We start from the raw sequence: 20236 nt of genomic DNA on the forward strand, positions 1-20236 counted from the left end.
GACGTTTGAAAGCCATTTCCACTGACTCTCAGCTATCCTTGCTGTTTTTCGATGAGCTGGCCTACAACTCAATTCTGCAAGATGCCATTTCGGCCACCGCCAAATACGAGTACTTGGTTACTTGGTTGACGCTGCTGGCGTCCAGCCTGATCCTGATAAAGTTCATGCCGTTAGTGAGTTTCCACTTGCGTGTTCTTCTACTGATGTCCGAAGTTTCCTAGGGCTGTGTTCCTATTTTCGGCGATTTATCCAGAACTTTGCCTAAATCGCTCGTCCTCTCACAGACCTCCTCAGAAAGGACACCACTCTTCGTTGGGGACCCGGCCAGGCTGCAGCATCTTCAACGCTTATCAGTCGCCTTATCAATCCACCCGTGTTGGCTCATTTTGATCCGCATGCCTACACAGAAGTTCTCACTGATGCAAGCAGCCATGGCATTGGCGCTATCTTGTCCCTTGCAACAATGGGACACCAATTGTGTGATCGCGTATGCTAGTTGTCAGCCTTCAGCACCAGAGCACAATTCGAAACCAACAGTCACTAGATTTTAAGTTTTTCTTGTAAATGCAACAAACCTCGTGAAATTTGGTGCAGTGGTTGCCAAGAAAGACGAATTCTCCTTTTACATGTATTTAGATAGAAGCCCCCGAGCTAAAGCTTCCTCTTAACCCTGGCCACTGAGCTACAACCTTGTAACTGTATATATTGTAAATGCATATATTTTCTCCCATAATAATATGTTCAGCTGATGTGCTCTCTTGTCACGCTCATGTGTCTTCTGCTGTGCAACACCTGCAAATGATGAAACATGTAGTCTCATGTGCATTGACCTACGATCTGCCTTGTGGGAGATATGGGGTTCTCCTCCGTATTCTTGGGACAAAGGAACGACAACACAGTAGTGCAAACAATTACAAGGGCATTTATTGCACCTTTCATAGATCAATGCCAGCTAGCCGAGTTGCTATCCCCAAAACATGCCGATGGGCGCGCGACAAATCTAGAAGTCCGACTTACCGCGACCGCATTGCGAGCGAATATGTTCGCCCCATGCTGGATCCCAACGCCTGGTCGTTCGCGTGTTCGGTCACGCCAACGGAGGCGCGCTCGAAGGCCGCCACGCGAGGCAGTCTCGCAGAAGCATGGGTCGCCGCGCGCGCGTGGGACGTCCACGCCGTGCGCCCGACCCGCCGAGAAAGAGACAGCACCTTGTCCCTCGGCGCCCAAGTAACCCCGCCGCGGCGCGACGGTCGCGCCATCTCGCACCGCGCTTGTACCACGCCGACCGCCGCGGGCGCCAGGCCACGCGAGCCGTGCGGGAAAACAGCATATCAGGGGATGCGTGAGAGTCTCGCATCCCCACATCCCCCCAACCTTAAATCACTTCTTATTCCGGCGAAACATGTGACACGGTCTAACATTAACCCGTGCTTCGCGAACAAGATAGTACATGCAACAGTGGCCGCGCTGAGGAAATGTCCACACGCTGTCCATAGCATGCGAGCCGACTGTCCTTGGGTGCACCGCTGGCGTCCGCCGGTCACAGCAGCGGCCTTGCGACTCGACGGCACGATCCCAGGCCAGGACTCCGGAGACGACGATGCAGTAGTCGGTACGAGCAAGCGTCGCTCGCGCCGACGCGCCCTGCTGGCAAGAGCCGCCGTAGCTGTCGGTGATTGCCGGCTCTTTTGTCCGCCGCCGAGGGTTGTGAGCTGGATACAGGAGGCCGCCGAAGTCGCTGCGCCGAACTCGCCACAGCATCACCATCGCCCGAGGTGGCTCGATCGTAGTCCGGGGCAGCAGCGCAGACGATGTGCAGGTGACAGCAAGCCAGGGGTGGCTCCAGTCACGCTGCGTACACTTAACACACTCGGCAAACACTAAAGTAGTGCAAGAGAGAGGAATTCTGCATGCGCATCGCCCACGTGGTACGATGTTCGACTCGGCTAGCAAAAGATCGGGCGGCTACTCAGTCGCTAAGTTCACGTGAACGAAGCTCGCTTCCTTGAGCCGAACGAGTAATTTCAATTCATTAGAGGCTAAATAGAATGAGGGAAGCAAATTGCAACGCCTCAACGCCACGGTCCACCAGGTTGTGTCCCTCCACGTGCGACAGGCAGCTTCGTAAAGCCTTAGGCCTAAATTGTCGCTACCCTGACAACAACCGGCATCCAAAAACAACACCCAAAATGGGCGCAAAACAGGCAGCCGCGAGGAGACGTTAGCTCTGTGAGGTGGTCCTACTCCGCTCGGTGCACACAGCATCCAAGTTGACGGCGCCCACCATCCCAGACGGTGTCGGAGCGCCCGGTGCCAGGCCGCAATACCAGTCAGCCCGTCGTGGCACCCGTGGCCCGCGGCCACCCGGCTCCCAGAGCCGCGACTTCATCCGAGTCAAAGACATAGAAGAAGCTATTTACATAAGAAATTCGGACCACCCACGAGGCTTCCGTACTCACTCGCTTCAGGCTTGCCACTGCTCCGCGGGCGCTCAGCCTCGCTCTCCCAGGATGCAGACCACGTGGCTCTCGTACTGACGAATGTCATTAAAAAAAAACATTTGCGAAAAGGCTTAGAATGTTGATGAGTTCAAACACACTACAGCCACCGTCGCCTCGCTCAAGAAAGCACGCCGCCGACGCTAGCGATCAAAATCCACGCTAGGCCTACGCTTCGGTTCAAACAAAGGTCTCGAACGAAGCAAAACTGTTAACTCTATCGTCCGATGCCCCAAGAGGTCCACGTTGGGCAGCCAGATGTGGGAGATATGGGGTTCTCCTCCGTATTCTTGGGACAAAGGAACGACAACACAGTAGTGCAAACAATCACAAGGGCATTTATTGCACCTTTCATAGATCAATGCCAGCTAGCCGAGTTGCTATCCCCAAAACATGCCGATGGGCGCGCGACAAATCTAGAAGTCCGACTTACCGCGACCGCATTGCGAGCGAATATGTTCGCCCCATGCTGGATCCCAACGCCTGGTCGTTCGCGTGTTCGGTCACGCCAACGGAGGCGCGCTCGAAGGCCGCCACGCGAGGCGGTCTCGCAGAAGCATGGGTCGCCGCGCGCGCGTGGGACGTCCACGCCGTGCGCCCGACCCGCCGGGAAAGAGACAGCACCTTGTCCCTCGGCGCCCGAGTAACCCCGCCGCGGCGCGACGGTCGCGCCATCTCTCGCACCGCGCTTGTACCACGCCGACCGCCGCGGGCGCCAGGCCACGCGAGCCGTGCGGGAAAACAGCATATCAGGGGATGCGTGAGAGTCTCGCATCCCCACAGCCTTTGGACTGTAGCAGACGATGCTCAAGCATGATCAGGGAGTGCATCCATTAAACCTACAAACTACGAGATTGCTCTAGTCGCTCCTCAGTGTGTCCTGCTTGTACAAAGCGAAACACACTTCCCTGTTCACGGTCACAAGGCTTGTGACTGTACTTAGTGAAAATGTAAAACGAAGTGGCACTGTACTTTGTTTTACACATAGCAGGCAACACTATGAAGGCTTAGAGAGACTTCTCTCACTGCTTGCATTCAGGACCAAAAAATAGCGTGTCACATGAAGGAAAGCTGTAGGTATACGTTGGGTAATCCAATGTGAAATTAGGTCTCATGCTTTTATGTCGCAAAGCAGGATACAATAAATGGAAGGCACTGTAGATGTAAACATATTTACCACTGAACAAGCAGAGTGACATGTACCTGCCACAAGCAGCCACAGTGCAACATGTGCGCTTATGCGGAAAACATAGTGTGTCCCGTGCTGGAAGCACGTAGGCGCACAAATGTGTGATTTGATGTAGCTTTACATCTACAAGTTGTAGTTGTAATGTATGAAGTAATTATGTTGTAGGAAGCGTGGCAGATTGGAAACAGCTGTGCTGCAAAGCATGTGAAGTGGAACTTCGCACTTCTCGGAATCTCCGAGTTAAAAGGGCGAACTAGATGAGGTGGTGTGCATTCATATTACATGTGTGATGCAAGCAGTGTTGTACATTATGAAGTCTACGTGGTCACTAGAAATGACCCCGGAATGTGTGGTGACACATGCATGAATGGCGGGCCTACTTCAGCGCCGACGTCAGATATGATCAATGCCAGCTGTGCTTACTGCTACGGTTGTTACTTGAGTGTCCTTTTGCTTGCTGTCCGTGGGTTTGCCTGGTAGAATGCAAGATTAATTATTCACTATTTCTGATAGTGGCGTCTTCGTTGTCACCAAACCGTGATAATATCAATATCGCATTTCACATATGTAAAAGGTACAGTCGGGACAGATTTGCAGGTGATAGTCTTAGATTTAACAAAAGTGGATAGACATTTCTCCTGCACATGTCTGTCTATGCTTGGTGGCAAGACAGAAACAGCTTAAATTACTCTTTAGTTCTTCCATCCTGTAAGTTTGAAACAAGAGTGTATGAGCATCGTGCCAGGTAGCACAGTAGTTTAGCCGACATTCTGTTGGTCATGTGCATGTTGCTGTAGACATTGCAATCGACCAGTCCAACGCCCTCTTCTGTTGCCAACCTGCATACTTTTTGCTTGCAAGTGGGATGTGCGAGAATGTTTCAATATCGGCATCTTTTTTTATTCTTTCTTCCCCCCAGGGAGACAATGCGTTTTATAAATGGGCCGTCCAACAAAAACACGCCACTGGTGTCGAAAACCCAGCTGCGCTTCGCCATCACCGAATGCAAGACACAGCTTTCTGCGACATTGGCACCATTTCTCACCGTGTGTGAATTTCTGGAAAGGACATCCCAGCGCCGAGGTGGTGACCCACTCATGCGGAGACTCCTGGATGCCACTGCTTCGAAGCCACTTCCTGAAGGTGGGTCTTTCAATGTAGGCTACAGGAAAAGTACCGAAGGAGAATGTGGGTGGGGCGTCTCCACTGAAATACCCTCACTTTATTTTATTCCAAATTGCCTTTCTCCTGCCAACTCTCTCTCTCTCTACTTTCTCTCTTGCTCTCCTTGTTACAAATTGCAGACGAGGAGGGGGAGCGGGAGTTATACACATCCCGAACTTTCAGGAATATAATGATGACACTGTTTACAGGTGTCACTCGTTTTGCTCACATAATGAATGCCCTTATCTGTTTTCATTTCTTTGTTCTTTTTTTCAAACAAACTTTCAGCATGAAAGTGGTCTTGTTGATGTGCCACACCACTTCTTGGGAAGTTCAGTCGTTGTATTCCCTAAATTTGGTACCAAGACTTCCTCCCCCCTTCTTTCACCAGCCATGTGCTTCTCTTACAGCCATTACTCTGTCGTGCATGCACAACCTGTCCTCTTCCTCCATTTGCATGTCATTACTGTCACATCATGTGGACACGTAGACTTCCTCCCCCCTTCTTACTACAGCCATGTGCTTCTCTTACAGCCACAACTCTGTCATGCATGCACAACTTGTCCTCTTCCTCCATTTGCATGTCATTACTGTCACATCATGTGGACACGTTGATTCTTCACGTACCTCTAAATGTAGTCTAAATCCTTTCTTAGTGATAAAGGCTGGGCAATCCATCTACCTAGCTTAACTTGATATTTCTCTTTGTGCCTCCTTTGAGCCCTTTGGTTGGTTAGAAAGAAAACAGTGCATACTAATCTGTCTCTCTTGTTTTGTTTTTTTTGTCCCGTTACCTTATAAACCCAATATAGGTTGACCACCTTACCTTGAAGTAAAACATGATTTTTCTTAATATTTTATTTTCTCTTCAAATCATTGAAACGTGTTTATTTTCACAATGGCATCGCTCATTTGTTGTCAGAGCTGCAATCTCAATGATCAGAACTTGCCAAAGTACAGTTGCCGACCGTTTTTCGGACCTCACGGGGACTGCGGAAATGTCCGAATAAACAGGTGTCCGAAAAAGCAGATTAAGAAATAAAAAAAAAAGAAAGAAATCCTTTATTTCTACGCACTTATTTGGGCTCGGCAGTAGGCTTGAAGAAATCGTGAATGCACCGTTGCACACTGTTCTGTTTATGCGCAATCAGATAAGCCTGAATCTCGGAGAGGGTCGTATGGTCACTACACAAGCGGCTGAAAGCACAGTCACTGCTTGTACATGCTCCGCATGCGACGGCAGTGTAGCACATGGTGTGTCATCTTCCAGCTCGGAGTCATCGTCCGGTGGTGCAGCAAAAACCTGACGAATGATCTCGCTGTCATCGAGTTCTGCGCATGTCAGTACAGCATGTCAGCACCTGTGAAACTGTCAAATGAGACTGTGTCCGGAATTGCAATGCAACCGCTGCGCAGGTCCCCGCAGAACATTTTCGGCGCCATTAGGGAGCACATCGGAAGGCGACAAATCCTAGGCCTCCCGGCACCCGCTTGCCGGCATGCTCCAGCGCAGCCTGCGCAGGCACTGTTGGCGCCATTAAACACTTGACGCGATGTTTCTGTATGCTGCGTTGAATCACCACAACCTCGACACAGCACACAAAGCAAACATCACCACGCCGACGCCAGTTGCACCAACGAAAAACGTAGCCTACTTGCAGCATTGTGCACGAAGAAACAAACAAATCAGCTGCTGGATTGTCTTGACATGGCTAAGCTGAGACCGGAACTGCTGTAGCAACTCTATCGAACCAGGCAGAAACTATGATGATGAGTGGGGATTTCCAGTAGCACCACTTCATGGGGCAGCGAGGAGGCTCCATTCAAAACAAAAATGGTGCTCAGCTAGTCAACCCATGCACCGGTCAGAGTCGGTGCATGGTGCTCTCGATCGAGTTGTCTCAAGGAGTGTCCGAAAAATCGGACAAGAGGTTGCAAGGTGTCCGAACTTTCGGTAGTTGTTATACATTATGGTCTATGGGGAGAATGGTGGTGCCACGAAGCAGACCGAATAATCGAGCATGTCCGAATTTTTGGAGTCCGGAAAATCAGTCGGCGACTGTATTGTCAAAGACGACCGTTTGTAGCTAGCTGCCTCCCATGGTGCATAGTCCTCAGTCCTCTCAAGCGACCGCTTATAACATTGTACAGTCGAAACATGCAATAACGAAATCCCACCACAGCGAAATTCTCGTGACAACGAAATAATTTTGTATCCCTGCCGAATGTCCATAGGATTCAATGCATTTCGTACCTCTCATTAACAAAATGTTGTGGTACTACAATCCCACATCAACGAAATTTGCGAGAACGTAACCCGCATATTACCTACTCGTGCAACACTAGCAGCTCCAAAATGCTCAAATGCGATTTCTTCGCGCTAAAATTGCATTAAATACCGCAACATTACATTTTTGTGGGCGGCACCATTTTTGTTTGCAAAAACAACGAAGTGTCGAAAGCGATTGCGTGCGCCGGAAACATGTAATGGTCGCCATCTTGTTTGTTGATCACCTGTTTCAAGCGGCATGCATGTTAATACTGGCATGTGACGACAGTTTTAACGCGTCTGCGTTGAGGGCCCCATGTCACAGAAAATTTGGTGTCGGCGTCCCGTGTCGACTGTCTTTGACTGAAAAGGATCATTCCGAACCATGCATGCCCAACCACGCAGGCCCTCCGTGTAGCACAAAGACATTACTGAACTAATTCAATTTCTGAAAGTACTATGTGTCAAAAAAATTTTAAAGTGCGACTTCCACACAACGCTACAGACATGGCAGCGGCGGACTTTAATTTGAATATACAAGAAAACATAATTTTGTTACGCGGAAACTCGAACATAGACCCCTTTTTCAACGTTTCTACCATTCATAAAGCAGCGTGCTGAGCTCGGTTTCTTGCAACAACACCATCCAGTTGGCGCTTGTCTCCGTGCATTCGCGGCCCATGCAAGAGGCCGCGGCGTTTCTACCTGAAAGTTCGCCTTCGTGCACAGCGTTTACTGCCGGCGAATCCGGGTAAACATGCCAGTTAGATAAGCTGCAGTTGCCGGGAAGCGTGAGAAGCAGTCGGGGATCTTGGAATGCTATTGCGTTCCACTTTAAAGGCGAAGCTGAAGCATCCTCCAAACTTTTTGCACACCTTGTGCAGTGCGTAATTAGTGCCTTCGTGAGAAAAATGCAGCAAGCACAAGGTAATCCACGTCCCATGAAGGTGGAATTGTTTGTGACGCTTAAGATGGCAACCGCAGCATGGAGTGCGACGCATCAGGCCGTGATTGAGCGATCGTCCGAGCGTACGCATCCCTTGCTTCAAGAACGCTAGTTTTGGTTCTACCCGACAGGCATTGCGTGCGGATTTAGCGGCAGACGTATATTTGCGCGAAGGGGCCGTAATCTCGAACGATTGCCTTCGGGTATACGAGATGTGATCACTTTCGCACATGGCACTGGACGCGTTGGTGCCTACGGGCGACAGTGTGTGCTGGAGAAATGCTGCTGCATGAATGGAGTGCTGCTGCTCGGCGTCCCATGCCGAATTGCGCAAAACCTCACAAAAGTGATCGTATCTGAAAGCAATTGATCGAGAATACTGCTTCACAGCTGTGCTGCCACTGCTGATAGACTCATGCAGCTTACTTTGTGCTGTTTGCAGTGCAATTCTATATCCTCAAGCAAAGCTTGCCAAAGTAGGCTAGCAGAATTTTGACAGTAAAGTTTCGTTCTGTGGTGCATTACCTGTCTGTGCTGTCGCATTTCACAACGCAATTTTCGTGAAAGTGAATTTTTTCGCGTTTCCCACACATGTGATGAAATTTTAATACGAGAAAAGAATCTTCGGCATGTACAACACTCAATTTGGAACCTGACGCGACAGCCTTTAGATAGCTGCCTTCTGTTCCATTGTGATGCTCTTTCGCATCCGCTTTCTACTTGGCTTGTCATGGTTGAGCAGCACGTGGCAACAACACGGCGCTGCACTGTGTGATCAAGGAGGCAAGCGAACTTCGCCGCACCAGCATGGCTTGGTCGACTCATGGCCTCCGAGGTTACACTGATACTAATGTGATCCCGGAGGTCACGCACAGCTGTCAGCCCCTGCGGCGAGCCGCGGGAAGAGGAGGAAGTGAATGCATGGCGTGGGGCATGACCCCCAGAGAGTGTGCCGGGGAGATCTCTAAGGCCAAGCCCAGCTGCAGCTGCCTGCGTGGCATGCCACAGAGAAAGAAACAAGCCAATGCACTGACACTTTTGCACCGCCACGCGTAGCCAGGACCAAGATGGTGCAGGGAAGATCTCAGAGGACACGCCCAGGTACGCATGCCTGCTTGGCGCGCAGTAGAAGTTATTGCTCTAATCTTTCACACTGCTCTGCGTCTTTTGCATTGCCGCACATCTCGCGCAGCCAGACACGGGCAGGAGAAAAGAGAGAGGTCAGTGGAGAAGTGCGATAGTCAGCTGCCGCTTGTGTGCAGGTGTGCAGCTATATGTGACCGTGAGAAATAGTAGCGTTGTTCGACGACGTATTTGAAGCGGGGACATGGAAGTTTTGAGCTGCTGCGGCGAACGAGGGCTGAATCCTGTGGGAAGCGATGTACACTCGCCAACTGATTTTTTGGGCTCCAAAAATTCGGACATGCTCGATTATTCGGTCTGCTTCGTTGCACCGCCATTCTCCCCATAGACCCTAATGTATAACAACTGCCGAAAGTTCAGACACCTTGCAACCTCTCGTCTGATTTTTCGGACACTCCTTGAGCCAACTCGATAGAGAGCACCATGCACCGACTCAGACTGGTGCATGGTTCGACTTGCTGAACGCCATCTTTGTTTTAAACGGAGCCTCCTTGCTGCCCCATGAAGTTGCGCTACTGTGAATCCCCGTTCATCATCATCGTTTCTGCCTGGTTTGTAGCTACAGCAGTTCCGACCTCGGCATAGTAAGCCATGTCAAGACAATCCAGCAGCTGATTTATTTGCTTCTTCGTGCACGATACTGCGAGTAGGCCACGTTTTTGTTTGTGCGACTGGTGTCGGCATGACAGCATGGTGATGTTTGCTTTGTGTGCTGTGTCGAGGTTGCGGTGATGAAACGCGGCATACGGAAACATCGCGTCAAGTGTCTAATGGCGCCGACAGTGCCCGTGCAGACTGTGCCGGGGAATGCCGGCAAGCGGGTGCCGGGAGGCCTCGGATTTGTCGCCTTCCAATGTGCTCCCTAATGATGCCGAAAATGTTCTGCCAAGACCTGCGCAATGGTTGCATTGCGATTCTGGACACCGTCTTATTTGACAGGTTCACAGGTGCTGACACTGCTGTACTGACATGCGCAGAACTCGACGACGGCGAGATCATTCGTCAGGTTTCTGCTGCACCGCCGGACGATGACTCCGAGTTGGAAGATGACGCACCATGTTCTACGCTGCCATTGTATGCGGAGCGTGTACAAGCAGTGACTGTGCTTTCAGCCACCTATAGTGACCGTACGACCCTCTCCGAGATTCAGGCTTACCTGATTGCACGTAAACAGAACAGCGTGCAAAGGTGCATTCACGATTTCTTCAAGCCCACTGCCGAGCCCAAATAAGTGCGTGAAAATAAAGGATTTCTTTTTTTTTTTTTTTTTTTTCTTAATCCGCTTTTTTGGACACCTGTTTATTCGGACATTCGCAGTCCCTGTGAGGTCCGAATAAACGGTCGGCAACTGTACTCGGACCAAAATGGTCGGGTATCTTTTGATTTTGGAGATGAACCTAGTTCTTTATATCCATCCATTGGCCGGGCAATTTCACTTCGTTAAAATTAGGTTTTGAATGCATGGATCTCTATACAGATTTCAAGGGGAATTTCATCTACTTTGTTATATCCACTATTTTGTTATATCATATTTTGTTATAATGAGGTTCCAGTGTATCTCGACTAATATTCTCTTTTATATGGCAGTCTGCACTGTTTTCTCTTTAAATACTGTGTGCTAACTACAAGCTCTCTGTTTAACGTTGCTCTCCTTTCTTTTACTTCTCTCTTGATCAGCCTTGAAAGCTTGTGACTCCGAAGATCTTCTGTGCCGTCTGGAGTGCTTGCGGTTCTGGCAGAAGTATGACGTGGTCGAGAGGATCTGCCGAGAACGGCTGTCCATCCTCGCACAGCAGGAGCTGGAGCAGCGCAATGAGGAGCGGCGGCAGACGGGCATGGAAGTGGTGCGGGTGGGTGTTGGCGGGCAGGCCTTTCTCGAACACCTGCTCTGCGTCCTCTACCGGCAGCGAAGGATCCAGGAACTTTGCACCGAGGTGAGATGCTGTAGCCCAGTGCGTGCGGGAGTGTGTGTGTGCGTTTCAGGCTACAGCATAGGCCACTTATAATGTAAATTACCAGAGTCTAAAATTTTTGTATTGTCAATGGTACCACACTATAACCACAACATTTACTAATGGTTGTGGGTGCACGCAAAACGTGTAGACTAAGCGGTCCTGTTTGTTGGGGGAATCGAAGCATAGGACCCTGGGATGTGCCCTTGCTTTTGTTGGAGAGGTCATAACTCCATTTTCCAATTGCCCATACAGCCACTGTGAAGCATTTCATTGACTCTGAACCAAACTGAAACTTTCCCTTGATATTGGCTCATGCCCGTACACGTTAATCTGACGTGAGATCCACGTGCACAGGCTTCACCGTCAGCAGCGTACTTGAAGTGGGGTTTGTAGGCAATCAGCTGGCTAGTATCCGATCATGTATTGCAAAATTTTGTACGTGCTCATATGCTGGTAGGGACGGCGAAAGCTTGAGTGTGTACAACATTCCGAACTGATGAAATTGTGGAACACAGTTTAAAACTCGCAGCGTCGCGGAGTCAAGATTGCACATGCAATATCTGCACTTTGTGACGATGTGCATCGCGCTGGGCGAATGCGCAATACACTCGCGGCCCCGACAGATATTTCTACAGTGCCGCAGTTATAAAAAAATAACAAATTTATTTTGCCATTGAAGTTAGTTTTTCCGGCCTGTCTGATAATTCTGACATGTTTGCGACCCCGTCCGTGTTTGAAAAGGAACATTCGGTTACAATTCACTTTCTGCATACAAACTGAAGAGCCAGAGCTACAATGCGCACGCATTTGAGCTGGACCACGTGCCACCGGCAAGTGGCTAGAGCAAAACGCTTCTTCGGTTCTACTGTCGCCTAACCAACCCTGCACTCCGCTGAGCCAACCAACATATTGCCGATGCTCTCACTCACTCACTCACTCACTCACTCACTCACTCACTCACTCACTCACTCACTCACTCACTCACTCACTCACTCACTCACTCACTCACTCACTCACTCACTCACTCACTCACTCACTCACTCACTCACTCACTCACTCACTCTCTCTCTCTCTCTCTCTCTCTCTCTCATTCTTTCCCCCTTGTTCGTTCACACGCTCAGCGAGCAGGGCACCGTACTACTCCATTGCAACGCCCTCGGCACTTTCCCCTCGGCCGGCGCACCTCGTTCTCGAAGTGTGCTCGCTGTCTTGCTTGTCTGCATGATTTTCCAGCAACAGCATTATAACTGATATTTTGCGTTGCTCAGCGGCACTTTAAGCGATATGCGTATACATTGAGTTCTGTGGGAAGATGAATGGGAGTCGGGAAAGAGAGCATTATATCCTAATCTGCACTATAATCAGTTAAATTATAAGTGGTCTGAGCTGTAACGGCCAACTTTCCCTAACTTGGTTATACATAAGTACTAGTATGTATGGCTAAATTGGCTATACATGTACATAAGTACTATGGGTATACAAAAGAGCAATCTTGGCAAAGCTGCAGGGCTGGTAATTGTCAGATTTTCTTTATTAAAGGCCATTAAATAGCGCCTAAGCAGGCTACGCATGTACCTGGTGATGAGCGCTTATGATGCAAGACCTAGTGTAGTGCCTCTGAGATTTTCTCTGTTTGAGGACGAAAAACAATAATTTTTGTGACCTTTTCATGACGCATCTTCTCTCATTTCAAACATAAAAGTTTGCACGGAGGCTTATCTACATCTACGCTATTCGAAATTTGACTTTTTGTGAGGTCCAAAATTTAGTTGTAGTTGGTCTTCAAACTTTTCAATGTAGGGGCTTTTTCAGAGGGCAAGCACCCCCAGCATTGAGTTTCTTGGATATTATAAAACAAACATAGAATTTTAATTTTTTGGCTGTGCAGAAATAAAAAACTGACACAGATAATGGCAAGTGCTCTCCTGGTGTGGTCTTCACATTCCTATCTGGCAAAAGGAATCCCAGAAGGAATGTGGTGGGACAGAAATGTGAAAACATACTAGTCAGTGACGCTGAAAGGGTTAAGACCAGTTTTATACCTGCCAGCTCTCCCGAAATGTCTGTAAAGTTTATGAATTCGGGCTCGTTTTACAACCTTATGACGGGTTCATTCAGTCCTATCAAAACATTATTCTGTTTGTGAATAAGTTTGCGCCTGTTTGCCCCCTTTTCAGACTTCGAGGTTCTCGTGCCATGAAGGTGTACAGCTGGTGCGGGGTCTGGCACAGCGGGCCAATGACCCCGAGCGTGCAGATGTGGCCGAAGCCCTCGCGCACGTGTTCCTGGTGCGAGACCTCCTGCTGGCGTCTCCATTCTGCTGCACTCGCGAGCTCATGGTGCTCTGGTGCCAGTTACAGAGGATACAGGGCCATGCGGTGCCGCAAGTGGCACGGGCTGCATTACGTCTGCTGCTGCCCCATGCGTCCAACAGTGCGCAGTTCTACCTCTTCTGTGATGTCCTGTGGGAACATGTGAGTGGGATCTTGCCTATGGCGGCGTACGGCGAAGAGGTTGAGGGTAACTTGCTTGCTCGTGTGCAGTGCTGCCTCGAGTGGCACCCGCTCGCCACCGATAACACGCGGGTGTAGCATGGAGGAAAGGGGTGCGCAGGCAGTGTGATGGCATAGCTGGTGACAGAGAGGGTCGCTCGCTCTCCTGGTGCGAAAAGCTTGCACCGAGTGCCGCCGTGAGCGCACACACACCACTTGCCAGTTTGCTCTGAGCTGAGCTTCGAGCAATTCGGGCTAAAGTGCATGCGTTTGGGTCGGGACCGGGAGAAATTTAGAATAAAGCGCTCACTCGAGTAAAGTGGCTTCATTATAACGAGGGCTTACTGCGTTTTGACAGGATTCACTCTGGTCTAGTTAATTGTGGATTAGTAGAGGACTACTATGTTGCATTGTCAACCAACTATAGGCCCATTCTTGCCAATTTTCTCTAACATTTCCTACACCAAAACAGCTCAAGCATAGAAAAATAGTACTTCTAAAGCAGCAATGTTAAATTGATGTACCTGGGCCGAAGTTTTTCATATGAAATTCAGAAAAAAAAATGTTTGCACTTTCTTTTCTTCTGTAGTAATGAACCGTTTCACGCCAAATTAATGAAAACAGTGTTTCAAAAGAATGGTTGACCAGTTTAAACAGCTTTACTCTTCTAAATGTTCCTTGCATATTCCCAGTTTTCTGCATAAGTGTGTATTTCATTGTCCTGATACATCTGAAACAGGTAGGCCTATTTGCTTGCAGGCAGTGCACCTATGTTGATTCGAAGAAATTGATGCGGCTGTTCATCTACAGTATTTCTCGTTTCTGTCTCTGTGTGTGTGCAGTATGGAAGACAGCTGATTCCAGTCTACCTGGATCTTTTCGTGCGTGGGCTGACGACGGACATCAACGCCCTCCAGACCGCCATGCACTGGGAGAACTGGGCCAACGTTCGAGAGATGGAGGTGCACATGGCGGGTGTTCTGCTCAAGCTGGCGACCCTGTTCCCTGACTTGCCCGAAGTGTCGCGCGAGTGCGTCCTCAGTGCCTTTGCCCTGGATCCCACAGAGGAGCAGCTGGCCCAGCTCGAGTCCCTCACCGAGCAAGTGGAAGTCAAGTCGACCTACAACATCAGCGGCCAGCCCAGCTCACCTCAGGAGCAGGGTGCAGGCCGCGAACTCGAGGACGTTGCGGATGTTCGGGCGTGCCGTTGCGGTGGCCGTTGCAGCGATGAGCCCGTGCAGCAGAAGACAAGTCCTGCCCTGGCCGACGGGAGGCCTGAATACGAAATGGACTACTGGCACCCAATCCTCAACCAGCAGATGGATGGGGTCCCCTACAGGCTTCTCAAAGACTTTGTGACTGTTCTCGAGTGTGTGCGTCCGAGGTGTGTTAACCTCTGTTCCGACTGGCGCTGGTACTTGGAATGCTTTGAAAGCCGACGAGCAGCGCTACGGAACCGGAGGTCTAACGAGTGTAGCCACAGGACGCCTCAAGAGTACTGTGGCAGTGCCGACAGCGAGACGGACTCGGCCTCGGAGGAGGAAGAGAGCGATGAAGAGGCAAGACGAAGAGCTCAGCTGCACATTAAGAAGGTCTTGGATAGTGCAGGGCTGCCGGTCAAACGCAGGGACAAGCGAAGAGCAAACGCTAAATGCAAGTCGTCGCGAAAAAAAAAGAAAAAAAGCTCAAGAAAGCATAAGAAGGAAGTTCACTTAGTGGAAAATGCTGCTGCAGAGTTTGGCTTGACAGGTCTCGCAGAGTCTGCAGGTCTGGAGATGAGTGGTCTTGGCTCAGCAGAGCTTGGTCTGACAAGGCTCGGAGCAACAGAGCTCGATTCCGCTGAGCTAGGCCCAATGGAGCTTTGTCCGACAGGGCTCGACTCGGCTGGCCTGGAGGATGCAGGGCTAGACTCCACCGAGCTCGACGCAACTGAACTGGAAACGATTGGCTTGGAGCCCATGGACCTTGACCCCACAGACTTGGGGCCACCTCTGCAAGAAGAGAAAGCACACGATTCGTTGCAAGTAGGGATGCCCAAAGTTAAAAAGAAAAGTCAGAAAAAAGTGTCGCACAAGAAAAAGGAAGGATTTGCCACTCCTGCACCGACTGGTGGTGGGTGCTTGCAGACACTGCGCGTTGTGCTGGAGCGCTTTGACAAACTCTCGGGGAGTGCACCGAATAACCTGGTGAACAAGAAAAGTGGCCTCCGAGTTGTGCCCGTCTTGTCCCTGCCCAATATTTCACTAGACGACGAGTCAAAGAGGGCTTACCTATGGACAGACGGGGCTGCAGCACCGAAGTCGCCTCTGTCAAAGCTAAACCTGCCGCAGGGTCCAGCATATCAAAGGGTGGCCACTGAATTTGAAGCCCGACTTCAGACCACGCCTCTGAAGCGATTTCTGCGGTACCAGATCAAGAGGCCAAAGTTTTCGAGCAAGAAGGCTGTCCCTGTAAAAGTGTCTATGCGGTCGGTGAAGGGTGTGCCAATGACTCCTGCCACACCAGCCAAGTCGGTATCGGTCCCCAAAGCTGTAATGCCAGTGGCAGTCTCAAAGGCAGCATCTGTAGTTTCTCTTAAAGCACCAGTTGCGGTGCTCTCCAAAGCATCAACAACATTAGCTGTGCCTAAAGTGGTCCCCGTGGCTGTTCCAGCAGCAAAAGGGGCTGCAGCACCAGTGACCAAGACCCACGCCGTAGCCGCTCCCAAGGTTTCACCTGTGCCAGTTTCAAAGGCACCACCACACGCAATTATCACAAGAACACAGCCAGGGACAGTTTGTAAAGCACCACCGGTGCTGGTTTCCAAAGCTCCCACTACGATAGTCGCAAAAGCACCTGCTGTAATCTCCTCAACACCTGTAGGTGCCACTGTTGCAAAGAACACTCCTATGCTTGCTTCCAAGCCAGTGCCATCAATGGTTCGCCCATTGAAGGACTATGCAAAGGCTTTGAAAGGAGCAGCGGTTTCCTCAAATGTTCCTTATGCGGTTAAAACGATGGGCAGCGTCCAATCTGTTGTGCCGACCTCCACTTCTGCAAGTCAAAGCACTGTAATGCCTGCTGCCATGATGACCACTGATGCTATTGACCTGCCCAAGCATACTGTCGATACTACAATCCAGGTACAAGTACCCACCACACCGCGCATCATGGCTCCTGCGCCGTCTCCTCTGCCTAGCCATGTGGTGTCGTTGCAACAGGAGACCTTGCCACCAGTTCAGGAGTCGCCACGGCCTATGGCAGAACCTCCATTAGGAATGTCTGTTCCTAATGCTGCAGTAGCAGAAGCCGCCAAACCATCCCAGCCACAGGTGGTGCCTCAAGTAATTGCTGCACCACATGGGACGCAACAAGTTATTACATCTACTGCAACGACCCCAGTGCAACAATCCACTAGCAGTTGCTCATTGCAAGGAAATCAGCCACTCACCATTGCCTCATCGTGTGCTTCTCTGATCACAAACGTTACCACTGATGCAAGTCAAGTGCTTAGCCAACTCAAGCAAGGACAAGCCACAGTCCTTAGGCTGCCTATCTACTCAAGAGCACTTCAGCAGCAGGTAGGTCAGGCAGGTGTGAAGACTGACACGCCAGGTGTCTGCATGCTGCCAATGAAGATTTTGAATGCTGCTATGCTCTCCGGCCAGGAGAAGGTGTTGAATGTTGGGAACCAAAAGATTGCCATCAATGCTCTGCCTGGACTACTGGCAGCCTCAACAAGTGGCTCCACAACACTCTCCACGACAGTGTCCGGAACCGTAGTGAGCAGTGCAGCACCCAACATGGTTTCAGCCAAGATTGTACCAACAATGGTGGGTGCTCAGAACATGCAAGCTATGCATCAGTTACAGCAGCTGGTGCGGCTCAACACCCTACCAGGCACCATGGCACAGATGAACGCTGCTGGCGGTGCCACTGTGCTATCGGCAGACCAGCTTGGAGGACAGGCGGGACTTACGAACATCACAGCCCTGACTCTCCCTCTTCAGGGCGGACTGGTTGGAGGCCGCATCATAGCAGGCAAGATCATGATTCCTGTCAACAGCTTGCTTCAGCAGGGCTCCACTCTGTCAGCTGGAGGTATGCCAGTCATCATACTCAAGAACCAGCCTGCTCAAGCAAAGATTGTCACTGATGCTGCAAACTTGGCACAACAGGTTCAACAGCAGGTTCAGCAGCAGGTTCAGCAGCAGGTGCAACAGCAAGCACAAATTCAGCAGTCAATACAGGCTCAGCAGCAAGTGCAGCAGTTGCAGCAGCAAATGAGGCAGCAGCAGCAGCAACAACAACAGCAGCAGCAGCAGCAGCAACAGCAACAGGTCCAGCAAGTCCAGCTGCAGCACTTGCAGCCAAATGGCACAGCAGTAGTGTCGAATGCAAACACAGCGGCACTTTCAGTCATGGATGGCACAAGCACGGTGGTGGTTTCAGCAGCAACAACAAGTGTGTCAGCAGTGTCCACAACGGGAGGAGTACCGAGTGCGACGGCGGTCAAGAAAACTTGGATGCCGATACGCAGCAAGCCGGGCGCTATGGAGTACCGGAAGGCCTGCAACATGCCTCCTGTGAAGGTCACAAAGGCCAAGCTGCTGGCCCCTGTGTCCTCACAGCAGCAGATGCCCATCGGTTACACCAGTCCTCAGGCCACGGTATCTGTCACTGGTACTACCCGTGTGCTGGCACAGTCTGTCTGCAAGACACTCCCCATTGCCAACCTGTCTGGCGTCACCCACCTCACTATGCCAACCATGCAGATGGGTGTGCCCATGGCTGTCGTCACTCCCAGTTCTGTGGCCGGCCAGATCAGCATGCCTGTCACGCAAAAAGTTGTCACTCGACAAGTGACCGTGCCTCTCGCGAGATTGCTACAGAAGCCCACGCCTAATGCATGTAAACCCACCGAGGCTGCGGTGTCTGCTCTCCAGCCGCAGAGCATTGCCGTCTCTGTCGCACAGACACCGCAGACAGCATCCGCTGTTCAGACTGTCCTGGCCTCTGTTCAAAGCACAGCCTCGGCAACTCCTTGCATTGTATCGACCCAAGCGAGCATGCCAGTTGCCCCAGCTGAGGAAGATGTTCAGAAGCCAGCAGTTCCTGTGGCTGTTTCAAAGAGTCCGCCGACAGTTGTTCCCACGACCAAGACAGTGACCACAACAGCAGTGAGTGCGGTAAACCAGCGCACTGGAATACATTTGCCATTTCCAGAAGACCTGGTGGATCCCAGTCCCAGTGGCGCCACCTATGTACCCGTGAATAGCGCTGAGCTGATGCCCACTGGCCGAAGTGAGAAGCAGAAAGAGGATGAAGAGTCCGCAAAGGCTTATTATCGTCGTAAGAAAGCTGCCATGGCCCAGAAGGCACGGTTAGCTGCACAGCCGAAACCACAGCCCCTTTCCCAGTCTATGTCGAAGTCCCTCACCGCCATTTGTGACGCTGTTCGTTGCAGCCTCTTGGTCACTGACGATGAGAAGAATAAAGTAGACGCTGAGGTAAGCAAAAACAATTTCACCGGAGTTAATCTTCTCTGTGTACCGCAGCTTTTTCCAAAGTACTACGTCAGATTAAATTGCTGTCTAAGGAACACAATAGCAGGCATTGGTTTCAAGTGTATTTATTGGCAGTATGTTGCTGAACATTTTAGAGTTCTTTCAACTGAGTACTCTTAGTAAAATTGAATTATGCTGATTGTTGATTTGGCCTCTTCGCTGTCGTTGCTCAGCAGGGCGCCAAAGCTTGGCAGCTTCAAAGTTGTCTTCTCGCGATGCAGCTAACTATTCCTGCTGAATTCGCACTGGTGCATTAATTCAGTACTTTGTGATATATTGTTCTGTGCAAAACTGTTATTTCACAGGCAACCGGGAAAATTGACTTGACGTTTCTTAGTTTCTATTTAAACACCTAGGTAATTGTGAAACTTCTTCAACACTTTCATACTCTAGCCTACTCAGCTGTTAGCAAAGTAGGCTAGAGCAGCATGCTATGTCTCTGTCATGTTTTATGTTCCCTGGTAAGTTGACTGCTGAAACTTATGGATGTGTTGTTTGTATGCTTGTTTCAAATTTTAATTGCATGCCTTGCTGGAATTCTCTTGTTTTCCGAGTGCCCTCAGCAGCCATTTCTAATAATGAGCCTCTGCGGTACTTGTTTTTCTGTGGTCTCAGTCTTTGTTTGCAAGGGTAAAAGTTTTTATCAAAATTTGTTTCTTTCGAGAATCATAGTAAAATGGTTCATTTTGATGCCAGCTGAATTTTCGTTAACGCTTAGCCGTGTGACCATCCGAATGCTTCTTGAGTAGTGTGAATGCTTCACCCTTTTTTTTCATTCAAGGCAGTGCAATAAAAAATTAAACTGAGGGCTGTAATATATGCTGCTGTCATGGTGTAGTGATGGTGAAGAAGTAAGATCACTAGCGGAAAGAACTAACAAAATAATTGAATGTTTCCTTGGGCAAACTTGTCCCTAGTAATCATGCGACACTAGATTTAAAACGATAGTGGCAAGCACTACTGGTAGTCATCAAATCTAATCTCACTCATAAGCCTTTTATATATACTTGCGTCGCATGTGCAGTCTGCTTAAA

At 50.1% G+C, this 20236-nt stretch overlaps 1 protein-coding gene across 1 annotated transcript in view; it reads left to right on the forward strand.

Moving 5' to 3' along the window:
• The window catches only part of LOC126522885 (uncharacterized), a 36089-nt gene that overhangs the window by 12726 nt on the left and 3127 nt on the right, over positions 1 to 20236 (forward strand). The window contains exons 3-6 of the mRNA XM_050171727.3: positions 4607 to 4830; positions 10887 to 11143; positions 13342 to 13638; positions 14499 to 19145. Of these exons, the coding sequence (XP_050027684.2) occupies positions 4607 to 4830; positions 10887 to 11143; positions 13342 to 13638; positions 14499 to 19145 (5425 nt within the window). The remainder of the gene's footprint in view (positions 1 to 4606; positions 4831 to 10886; positions 11144 to 13341; positions 13639 to 14498; positions 19146 to 20236) is intronic.

Source organism: Dermacentor andersoni, chromosome 6 (assembly GCF_023375885.2).
Source record: "Dermacentor andersoni chromosome 6, qqDerAnde1_hic_scaffold, whole genome shotgun sequence".
NCBI lineage: Eukaryota > Metazoa > Arthropoda > Arachnida > Ixodida > Ixodidae > Dermacentor > Dermacentor andersoni.